The following is an 11,954-nucleotide window of genomic DNA, read 5'->3' as shown; positions in this document are numbered from 1 at the left end:
TTCCCATCTGTGAAAAAGAGGGGGTCCCTTCAGGAGGGGCCTTCTCAGGATCACCTTCCTCACCAGGTCCCTGGGCTGCCGTTGGTGGAATGGGGGAGCATGACAGGTGGAGTAACAGCCCCAGGTGGACAGCTGGGACACACCCTCTCTGGGCTAATGCAAGTAAACCTCCGGGTGTGTCTGAGGCCTACTGTCTAATGTCTAATGAGGTCCCGGTATGGATGTGAAAAGTCAAACACACCTACTTCCAATCTTTTTTTAATTTAAAATGTTTAATGTTGACACCATTGCAGATGTCCTCCATTTCCCGCCTTTGCCCGCCTCCACCCAGCCCCCACCCAGCCCCCACATTCCCCCCGTAGCCCTCCCCACACTGTTGTCTGTGTCCCTGGACTATACATGTATGTTCTCTAGCTAATCCCTTCACCTCCCTTTATCCAGTCCTCCCCTCTCCCCGCTTCCCTCTGACATTTGTCAGTCTGTTCCATGTATCCGTGCCTCTGGGTCTATTTTGTTCATCAGTTTATTTTGTTCATTAGATTCCACATGTGAGTGAGATCATATGGTATTTATTTTTCTCTGACTGGCTTATTTTGCTTAATATAATAATTTCCCAAGTTCCTTCTTTTTTACAGCCGAGTAGTATTCCATGGTGTAAATGTACTATAGTTGTTTTGTCCACTCATCTACTGATGGGCACTTGGGCTGTTTCCAGATTCGGGCTATTGTAAATAACGCTGCTACGAACATAGGGGTGCATATATTCTTTCTGATTGGTGTTTCAAGATTCTTAGGATATATTCCCAGAAGTGGAATCACAGGTCAAAGGGCAATTCCATTTTAAATTTCTTGAGGAAACTCCATCCTCTTTTCTGCAGTGGCTGTACCAGTCTGCATTCCCATCCCTACTTCTCATCTTTGTCTCCCTGCCAGCAAGCCAAGCTCTGAGCCTCAAAGTACTCATTTGTAAAATAATAATGATAGCATCTCCCCACCTGTAAAAAAGGAGGGGCATCCCTTCCTGGGAGGGGCCTTCGCATTGAATAAAAGTATTGTTATTACTGGCATTAGAAGCACTTACTATTGTCCTAGATATTAAGTGCTTGCCATGCCCTGTCTCCATAAACCCTCACAACAGCTGGGTGAATTAGATGCTCCTGTCCTCATTTTCTGGGAGTGGAAAATGAGGGGCTGAGAGGAGAAGTAAATAGTAGACTGGATTCAAACCCAGTACTCAGCTACCATCACGGGAGAGGGGAACGTGAATGCCTACCTCCATAAGCTGAACGGACTGTGGCAGCAGCAGCGATGGGCAGCCCCTCCGTAAAGGACCACGTCCTCTGCCCTCGGCTTGGCGGACACGCAGTTCCGTGCTCTAAGGCTCTCTGGGTTGGGGTGAAGGGGTGCTGTGCATTGTTGGAGAAAGAAGAGATTCCGAGTCTCCATATCAGACTCAGACATGCGGTCCTCGTTTTGTCCCCCCAAAATGCTGGGGCTGGCGTTCTGGAAGCCCCTGCCAGATGCCAGCACTGGGGCAGAGGAAGTGGGTTTCCAGACTGACTTTATTTCCTCTGTGAGGCCACTCCTTCCAAGAAGGACAATATCGGGGTATACCTGTACATCCACTTATTTGGCTACTGGATTCCTTTCTGACAAAAAGTATCCTTCTTTTAATGCCTACATGGCAGGGATGTGGATGTGCAAAGTGAACGGAGCCCACTCTCACCCCCAGCCTTCGCAGCCTGGTGTTTGGACTCTCTGGCTAGCACTGCTTGATTCTGCCTTTTTTTCTTCTTCTTAATATTTTTATTGACTTCAGAGAGGAAGGAAGAGGAAAAGAGAGATAGAAACGTCAACGATGGGAGAGAATCATTGTTTGGCTGCCTCCTGCACACCCCCTAGTGGGGATCGAGCCTGGCACCCGGGCATGTGCCCTTGACCAGAATTGAACCTGGGATCCTTCCCTCCGTAGGCTCTGTTCACTGAGCCAAACCGGCTAGGGCTGATGCTGCCTTTTATAAAGTGGTCCCTGCCCAAGGGAAAGGAAGGAAGTTTGGGGAAATTCTATTCCAGAAGTTAGAAGACAGGCGCCCAGAAGGGAAAGGGTTGCAGTGTGTCTCAGCCTGGGACTTTTATTTGGATCACAGCTGCTTTAAAAAACTTTTATTTTATTTTTCAATTACAATTGACATTTAATATTATACTAGCTCCAGGTATACAGCATAGTGGGTAGACATTTATGTAACTTGTGAAGTGATCCCCCATAAGTCTTGCACCCACCGGACACCGAATATAATTATTACAGTATTATTGACTATATTCCCTAAACTGTACAAATTGACAATTACAAAATAGTCACAGAGCATCTTTTTAATGCATATATATTTTTATTGATTTCAGAGAGGAAGGGAGAGGGAGAGATAGAAACATCAATGATGAGAATCACTGATCAGCTGCCTCCTGCACGTCCCCCCCCCACCCCCCGAAACTGGGGATGGAGCCCGCAACCGGGGCATGTGCCCTTGACTGGATTGAACCCCAGGACCCTTCAGTCTGCAGGCCCACGCTCTATCCAAACTGTGTGTTTTTAAAGCTCTGCAGGTGATTGTGTGCAGCCAGTGTGAAAACGCTGGGTCAGAGACTCAGGAAAGGAGTCCTCTGTTTTGAGTGGGTTAATATGAATGGAAGAAAGTGGAGTTTTGGGTGACAATATGGGATAGGAACAAGATCACTTGCCGGGTGTTTTGGGATTGATGCTGCCTGAGGCTCCCAGGAAGAGTGAGCAGAGCTGCCCCCTAGTGGACATGAGGGGCTGCAGCAGGGTCAGGCTTCTCAGCCTGAAGCTGGGACTAGAAGGGGTGTGCTGAAATATGGTGTCAGAAGTGCTGAGTGGATATGGAATGTGAGGTCGTTAAATCACGCCAGCAGCGAGCCCAAATTAATCAGCTTCCAGCTAGAGGAGTGGGAAGAAGCTGGGTGAATGCGATGGACACTGCCATATGGCTGACAGAGCCAGGCTTGATGGCATGGGGCAAGATTAGAGGGCTGGGTCTGGGGTAGCCAAGGGCCCAAAATGTGCCAAAAGCATCCGATTGTGCAAGATGTCTCCTTTAGGGGTTCAATCCTGGAAGGTATGCAGGGGTTTCCTGGGAGATATTTGAGGGAAGGAGTCCTGGGCATGCTGTCCTGTGGAGATACAAGGATGGGAACTTTGCCAGACAGGAGCCGTGTGATGACAACAGAAGCCACGGCTGCTCGTGCTGGTTACCCACACTCGAGAGAAAGAGCTGATAGAGTTCCTGGACTGCCTGATGTGTGCCCTTGTGGCAGAAGAGCTTCCATTCGGGAAGAAGCCCTTCCCAGGTCCAGTCCATCCTTGGAGGCACAAGTTCTCAGGCCCTGTCTGCCAGCTGTGGAGGCACCTGCCAGAGCAGCTGCTGGCCGCCAGAGGCATCCTACCTGGGCTTCCTCAGAGCTGCTGGGGCATCACCTTTGTGGGGAAATGCACGAGGAACCCAGGCTCTTTCTGGATCTGGAAGATCTTCTCAACTCATCTTTGCTCAGGACTCCAAACCTGGTGACCCCTGGTGTCACTTTTGGGTCCCTATTCGGGCGCTCAGAGTCCTCAAGAGTAAGGCAGGGCTCTGGTCCTCGCTGGTGCCTTGTCAGAGGGTCTCCTGAAGAGTCCTGGGCCCAACTCCCATGGGGAGGAGCAGTCTCTTCTAGAAAGCGGAAAGTCAAGGAAGTGAGTGGGAGTGGAATGGAAGGAATATTTAGGGCCTGTCGGGACCAAGAGACCAAGTAGGAAAAAAGGCCCAAATGCTGCGAAGGAATCTGAGAGGTGAGAGATGGGAGGACCTGGCTTTATGTGAAAAGTGTCGCTGGCCATTTGCTGGAAAGCAAAGCCTCATCTCATTGCACATTTACCTACAGAATTCATCCAGCATCCAGCCAAAGTGTTTTAGTTCTTACTATGTGCCAGGCATTTCCCATGCACTATTTTGTTCAAATTTTTACAACAAACCTGCGAGGATATCACAGGCAGATGAGGAGCTGGAAGTCAGAAAGGTTAAGAAATGCATCCAAGGTCACAAAGTTGGAGGCAGAGCAGGGGTCTCAGCCTTGGTTTTCTAGCTCCTGATCACAGCCACCTGGCAGGGCTCTGCAAGGTGTTCTCTTGCATTTTGGGCCTCGAGGGAGCAATGTAGGGAGAGTTGCAGGGGCATTTGTCCCCCCCCCCCTTTCCCCCACACACCCCTAGTTGTTGTTCTTTTTTTTTAATTTTTAAAGAAAGATTTTTAAAAAATATATTTTATTGATTTTTTACAGAGAGGAAAGGAGAGGTATAGAGAGTTAGAAACATCGATGAGAGAGAAACATTGATTCAGCCTCCTCTTGCACACTCCCTACTGGGGATGTGCCTGCAACCAAGGTACATGCCCTTGACCGGAATCGAACCTGGGACCCTTGAGTCCGCAGGCCGATGCTCTATCCACTGAGCCAGACCGGTTAGGGCCCTAGTTATTGTTCTTATTATTTGTCAGTCTTAAAGGGCATGTGGAGGAGGCCAGAGGGGCAGGCAATGCCACTGATTAACCCTGCCCCTGGGCAGAGACTCCCAGACTTTCTGCACTTCCCCTGAAATAATAAGTAGCATTTATTGAGCACCTTCTGTGTGACAAGTAGTACTTTTGGGCGCTTTCACTCATTTCATTAATCCTCAAAACAACCCTGAAAAGTACGTAGGTATTCTTATTTTACGTCTGAAGAAGCTGAGACTGAGAGAAGGCAAGTAACTTGGCCAAGATCACCCAGCACTTTTTGTCAGAGCTGGGAATTCCAGCGCAGGGCTGGCTGACTTCAGTGCTTCTTGCAGATTTTTAAGTTCCAATGAACACATGCTGGTTGCTTCCAGGAAAGGAAGAGAAAGGTAAATATGAAGAGTGGTTAGGGTTAATTCTAATCCCTTGTCCACTTCCCTCCAAGGCATCATTGCCACAGCTTCCCTGCCAATTGTCCTTAAAAGAAATTGTTTTGGCTGTTCAGGTTCCTCCATAAATTGGAGCAGCATCTGGTCTTTGCAGAGAGCCAGGCATTCCAGGAGCTCATAACCCAGGGTCCGGATGATTCCTGGTTTGACGACCAGCTGGCACCAACGCCCCTGGGAGTGTGTAGGCAAAGTCTGATCTGCAGAGCAGTTACTCATTTCCCCAAATTAGGAGGCCCAGAAAAAATGATTCTTTTAGAGGCCCCAGATACGATCTGAATCCCAAGTTTGCACCCCTTCTTTTTTTTAATCCTCACCTGAAAATATTTTTCCCATTGATTTTTAGAGAGAGTGGGAGAGAGAGGGAAAGACAGAAATAATGATGTGAGAGAAACACCGATTAGTTGCCTCCTGCACGTGCCCCGATCAGGGCCCTGGCTGGGGAGGAGCCTGCAACCGAGATACGTGCCCTTGACCCAAATCAAACCCAGGACCCTTTGGTCCACAGGCTGACACTTTATCCACTGACCCCAACCGGCTAGGGCTGCACCTCCTTCTTTAGTAAAGATGCTGTGTTCATTTGAAAGCCCGCCACCATCTCAAGCACTGGTGCTCATGGAATCCGAGGAAGCCAAGGCAATGCACCTTCCTACGCACCCACACTCGGGGGGGGGGGGGGGGGGCGGGAATCTGTCTCTCTGTACTCCACAGTCCTTTCTGCAGAATCTGTGAACCCAAACTGTGCTGGAAATGAACAGTTCTGTGGTAAGTTTGGAATCGAAACTCATTAGTGACAAAAACCGGACTGGACCTTGTATTTCTCTCTCTTAGTGTGAGTATGGATAGGCTTCAGTGCAGAAATCAGTTGAGGAGTCTGATTATGGTGCTGCTGCCGCTGTGGGGTGTTATATAACATGTTGTATATGCATCACCCATTATTTCTAAAATGCAAAACGTTCTGGAGTCTGGCCCCACACGTTCCAGTTAAGGTGTGGCCTTGTTTTATAATGCACCGTATTCCAGCAGGAAGGTCATCTGATCAGGAAGCAGGTGGCTTACTTAGATTCATAAAGAGAGGCCTCCCAAGCCTCCCAAGTGGTCAGACGAGGCGCCTGACTTCCATCACCCAGGGGCTCATGCTTTGCTATCTTCTCTGAGAGGTGGATGAAACCTGAAGTAGCTTATCCCTGTATGTGGATTTTTCCTCTGTGGGAGAAGGCAGCTTGAGACAAGTGGGTACTTGGAGAGTGTGACAAAGTGCTAATGGGAAGGAAGATGGGACAGGACAGGGGTCTCAGGCAAATCGCAGGCCCAGGTAGGGCCTACAGTGGGCAGAGCCTGCAAGCGGTGCTGGGGGAGATCTAAACAGCATAGAGCTAAGCCAGGACCATGACCAGTTAGCCCGGCTCATTGCTCACCGCTGTCTGAGCTTTAGTGCACAGAGCACAGCCATGGAGTGGCCTTCAAATTACAGAAACCCTGTCCTTGGCAGATGTCACTCAGGGCTCTCTGGGTCAGGACCAGGGGGAGGCCTTGCACGTTGCTTCCCAGCTCCCCCAGGAGGGCCCCAACAGATGGGCAGGTGTCAAAGCCCATGGTATCAAAGGTGCGACCCACCCTGAGTGGAACCAGCCATTGTTTTCTAATAGAGCTGGCCAGTGTCGAGGTGGAGTGGCAGGAGACGTCTGAGGCCGCGTCTTTTCCATATTCAGAGGTTCCAGTTATTTACAAATGAAGAAATGCTGAAACACGGTTACACACATGCGGGTCAACTTAGCGTGGACGGTGCGGTCTTTCTGCAATCCTTCACAGCGTGTCTGGGACCGCAGGGCTGTTTGGGGGTAGCGGGGATGCGAGGCGAGGCGGCGGGGGCGCCCCCTACCGGACACGGCCGGCCGCGCTCAGCCGCAGACTCCGAGCTGCCGCGGGCCATCGGGGCGCTCATTCCGCCACCTGGCGGCGGCGGCGGGAACCGCGGGGGCGCACCGACGCCGAGCCCCGCAGGCCGGGCTGGGGCCTCCCCGCGGCCGAGGCAGCAAAGGGTTAAGCTGTCAGCGGTGCGATGTTAAACAGGTGTCAAAGGCGCCCCATATATCTGCAGATTGAAATCAAATTCTTTGCCGTATAAAAAGATAAATTACCCAGGCGCTGCCGCGCGTCCCACTCATCACGCCAGCGCCAGACGGCAAGCAATTTTTTTTTTTAATGTGCTAACGACCTAATCAAGCAATCAAGTCTGAGAAGATTGCAGAGTGACCGGGGCAGCCATCTGCCGGCGAGCCCCGCATTCATTTCCCGCGCCCCCGCGCGGGGCGGAGCCGGGGAGGGAGCTGCCGGGGGAAGAAGGGGAAAAATCCTAAACAAATTAACACCCAATTTTCCCCGTCTAATTAGTTAAATGAGAAGTGTTTGGGGTCCCCCGGGGAGGGGGGGCGGCTCGCAGCGCGGCTCGTGCTGCCTCCCCAGCATTAATTAGTGCGGGTCAATGCCACGGCTCCCGGGAGAGCAGCCGCTTTAATTTCCCGTGATATTTCAGTGCCTGAGGCCCATCGATTCAAACTGAAATTAACTTATTTTTCAATCAGCCCAGGGCTGCCCCTGGGGGTGACTCTTCTTTTGCCGCCTCCTGAATAGAGCTGGAGCAATTTTTCATCAAAAGCTGAAACCTCCGCTGCCGAGGGCGGGGCGGGGCCCGGAGGGAAGGGGGGACCGGCGAGGCGAGGGAATGGAAATCGCAGCGGAAACTAATAGATTTCTGAGTCCGCCCCTGCCCTCCCTCTTCTCCCCCCTTCCCAGAGCTCCTCGCTGCGCTGGGGCGACAGAGCCCAAGGGGCTGTGAAGGAACCAGAGGGGCTCCCCGGGCCTGGGGTCCTTCCCGCGCCTCTCACTCCTGGGGGAACAGTGGCCTGGCCCTGGTTCCGGCTCTGGCTCCTGTCAGTGGCTGGAAGTCTCAGCAAAGCTGCTTTGGGACACAGGAGTCTCCCCTCCCCCAAGCATGGCAGCTCCTCCCGGGCGGAGAGCGCCGGGCACCCCAGGACAACCGCCCATCATTCAGAGTCCGCACCAGTCAGTTGGGGGACCAGAAAAAAACCTTCCCTAGCGTGCCCCCACCACACTTTCCTAGGTCCCCACTCCCCTTTGCTGCTCCCACCACTGAGAATTTCCTTTCTTCCCTGACGGAGGGCTGGCTGCCCAACTCCCTCAAATATGATGCCGTTAGGTTGGTAGAGAGCTGCTGAATGGAGGGCCCTGTGGATGGCAGGCTCAGGGCAGGGCACGGAGGGCGCTGGCTCAGGCCTTCTGGGAGCATCCCCTCCTCTGCTTGGTTCCCAGGCTTCATGATACCTTCATGCTCCCTGGAAGCCTTCCGGAGACTGCTCGAGTCTCGGGCTCGGGGGAGAGGGGGTTCTGAACACGGCTAGTCCAGGCCCTGGGAAGGAATGTGTCCCTCTGCAAGTCAGGAAAACATTCTCTACGCCCTAAGGTCTGAGCACAGGAGCTACCTGGGTCGGGCTTCTCAGCTGCAAACTGAGGACCACGTTGGGCGCTGCTCACCTGCAAGACCCTGTCCTAGAGGTGTCCTTATCCCATTAGAAAAAAAAAAAAAGACCCGTTTCACCCATCAGACTCTCACAGGACTTGGGTCCTCATTCTGATGGATACCCCTGAGCCTGGAAGAACCCCCTGGGTACCGTGGGGCTTGAGTAAGGACACCCACCTGGAGAAACCAGCATTCCCAAGAGTATGGGGCCATTGGCCATGGAAGGAGTGGGGACCTTAACTCGACATAGACATGGGCGGGGGCGGGGGGGTGGCCTGGGCCCAGGACCCCTCAGAGCATCCTCCTGACCTGTTCGTCTACACCTGCAGGTCTGGTTCCAGAACCGCAGAGCTAAGTGGAGGAAGCGAGAGAAGTGCTGGGGCCGGAGCAGCGTCATGGCGGAGTACGGGCTGTACGGGGCCATGGTGCGGCACTCCATCCCCCTGCCCGAGTCCATCCTCAAGTCCGCCAAGGATGGCATCATGGACTCCTGTGCCCCGTGGCTGCTCGGTAAGAGCCCACACCCTCCTTGGGGTCCTGCCCCTGAGGCAAGGAGAGTGGGCTCTCCTAGGAGGGGACAGGCCCTGGAGCAAAGGGACCTAGCACAGCAGCCGAGCAGAAGGGAGGCCCTCCAAAGCACGGCCCCAGCTCCCTTGGGGGGCTCTGTGTGGGCTGGGCCCAGGGCTTGGTGTCTCTCTTGCATCTACCCACGGTACCTAGACGTCCATCCTGGACAGGTCCCTGACTGTTGGTTCTTTTGTCCTGTGAGGGGGGTGTGACTGGCGCCCCAGGGTCTGTACCCCTTCCTTCCCTTGTGGGAGGTGCACTTGTGAAGAATGAAACTGCCCCTCCTGGGGGCCGGGGGACCCCTGGGTCCCTGTGGCCACCATTCTGGCTTTGCCCAAAGGCCTTCTTTCCCCTAAATCTCCCCACCTGCCATCTTCCCCCGCCTGCCATCTGGGCCTCTGTCTGATAGCACCAGCCTGTCTTGGGGTTCTGGGATCTGGAATCCCAGGAGGGAGGGATGGGGAGCAAGCACTGCTTGGGAAGGCACAGAACAGGCTGCCAGGGGGGCAGTGCCCAGGGCGTGGCCGGGAGAAGCCCTCTGCAGGCCGGAGCCTAGCTGCTGGTCTGCAGCCCTCCCGCTGCCCTGGCCCAGCCCTGGGACTCGTGTGACTGTGGTGGGTGAAGTAAGGCTTTCTGCTTGTCCTTAATTCTGGCCTCTCTCTATCTTTGCCGTTTTCAGTTCAAGATGGCTTTCCCAGGCGCTTTTCTAAACCCGAATACCAACACTTCTTTTTAGGAATGCACAAAAAGTCGCTGGAGGCAGCAGCCGAGTCGGGGAGGAAGCCCGAGGTGGAGCGCCAGGCCCTGCCCAAGCTGGATAAGATGGAGCAGGAGGAGCGGGGCCCCGACGCCCCGGCGGCCATGTCCCAGGAGGAACTGAGGGAGAACAGCATTGCGGCGCTCCGAGCCAGGGCGCAGGAGCACAGCACCAAAGTGCTGGGGACTGTGTCCGGGCCCAACAGCCTGGCCCGGAATGCCGAGGAGCCCGAGGAAGAGGAGGCCATGGACGAAGACAGGCCGGGGGAGAAGCTGAGTCCTCGGCAGCTCGAGGACGTGGCTTAGGTCAAAGGTCAGGGTGCGCTGCCACTGGAGCCCAGGACTCTGCTCTTCTCGGGGCCTGTGGTGCCGGGAGGTGTTCTCCAGGCTGGACCCAGCCTGGCATTTGCCACCCTCCTCCTGCCCCATAGGCCCTCCATGACCCCTGGGCGACTTCAGACACAGCTCCGTTCTGGCCAAGGCTTTGGACCACGCTGGTATCCCCTTCCCAGTCTTGACCTCGTCAGCCTCCTCCTCAGCCCAACAGCCCTGCCTCAGAAGCCTTTCTGCTGCCCACACCGCCCCCTCAAGCCGCTTTCACTCAATCCCTGGCCACTCTCACTGTCGGGATCCACCCCTCACAGTCCTCTTGCTCTAGACCTCCTCCCAGCTCTAACCCCCTGTGGATTCTGCTCCCCCCAGGGAGAGGGGCCCTGCACTCCAAGGCCAATGTCCTGAGCACCCCAGTCCTCAGCCAACTTCTCCCCTCAGCCTGTCCCTTCCCGTGGGCCTGGACCTGGGCCTCCACCGTGTGAATGTACTGCCCTGCAGGCCCAGGTACAACCTCTGCTCCACCCCCATCAGTGGGACCCAGAGTCCAGATTAAACGTGGGAGGGAAGACTCAGCCTGGGCCCCTCGGCCGCCCTCCACGGTCACCCTGAGGAACCTTCCCTCTCCACACCCAGGCTGCCCCACCATCCCTCCCAGCACTGGTACCAGCCACACGTGAGATGATGTACACCTGTAGTGAGTCCAGGGCCCGTGCCCTGCAGCCAGGGGCACCTCTCACCGATGCCGTGGCTCTCTGCACTGCTGGGGGGGGGGCACCCCCTCTACCAGGGCCCTCGGACTGTGCTCTAAAGCACCGACTCCCCGATGTGCTGCCTGTGACCCTGACTTGCTGTGCAAGGCACCCTTCCCCTGGAGCTTCTCACAAATTACTGGTTCGCATGTGCCCTGCCTTGGAGCAACCCAATCCAGCTGTTAAATGAACACCTGGGAAGTCACAGACCTTGACCCAATTTCACCCAGGTTGTCCTTGGAAGGGAATAAGGCTCAAAGGAGGGAAGCAGGAGCCACTGTTAGACCCAAACTACAAACTCAGCAATAGGCACACACCTTCATGCCAGGTGTATGCCCAGGTGCATGTGCACTGGAATCAGACAGACAGTGACCATGTTGGAGTAGGGGGCAAAGGGTTTCTTCCTGTCTGCTGGGAGGAGCTGTCCGTACGGGTGGCCTCTCTGCAGCTGTCCCTCCACCCCCAGGCCAGGTCATGTCCCCCTCACCCCATCGCATCCCCTTACCATCCCACCACTTCTGCAGGGAATACCTCGTGAAGGGCCTGAGACAGTGAATTGGGATTTTAATTCCCTATCAGAAGTTGATTTCTTCTTCATTCCTTTCACAGAACTTCCCCCCAGTTCTTGTCTTTGCCCCCTGTTGGTTTGAAGTGTTAGACTGTAGCCCCTGGTGTGTAAATAATGTACATAGAGTGAGAAGAAAGAGCCTTGATATTGAGGTGTTTGAAATATGGAACTGTAATAACTTCTAGGTATTCTAAACCTGTGATTTCTGTGCCATTTTCTGTAAAGATACAAGTAACAATAAAATTGATGTAAAAACAGCAGGGGAGGGATCCAGCAGTCCTGTGTGTGTGTGTGTGTGTAGCATAAAAACCAAATCCATAAAGTCATTTTAGGTGAAATTGCTAGGTTCCCCTTTTAAAATTACTGCAACTGTAGAAGCACCGTGGCCTGCCTTTCTCCACTGAGCTGACATTTGTCACCTTTCAGTGACATTTATCACTGTGATAGGGGCCC

The 11,954-nt window shown here is 53.9% G+C and overlaps 1 protein-coding gene across 2 annotated transcripts in view; it reads left to right on the top strand.

Annotated features, from left to right (window-relative positions):
* VSX2 (visual system homeobox 2) overlaps positions 1-11,665 on the top strand; it is a gene marked incomplete at its 5' end in the record, with an annotated part of 24,969 nt that extends 13,304 nt beyond the window's left edge. The window contains 2 exons of one of the 2 annotated variants that reach the window (XM_080685391.1): positions 8,858-9,038; positions 9,832-11,665. In XM_080685391.1, the coding sequence (XP_080541517.1) occupies positions 8,858-9,038; positions 9,832-10,157 (507 nt within the window). In that variant the 3' untranslated portion in view covers positions 10,158-11,665. Of the gene's footprint in view, positions 1-8,857; positions 9,039-9,774 lie in introns of both variants that reach the window. The other variant, XM_080685390.1, reaches the window with a different exon arrangement.
* Between the last annotated feature and the right edge of the window lie 289 nt (positions 11,666-11,954).

Source organism: Plecotus auritus (genome assembly GCF_963455305.1).
Source record: "Plecotus auritus genome assembly, chromosome: 1".
Lineage (NCBI taxonomy): Eukaryota > Metazoa > Chordata > Mammalia > Chiroptera > Vespertilionidae > Plecotus > Plecotus auritus.
This window is presented reverse-complemented; position numbering and strand designations above follow the sequence as displayed.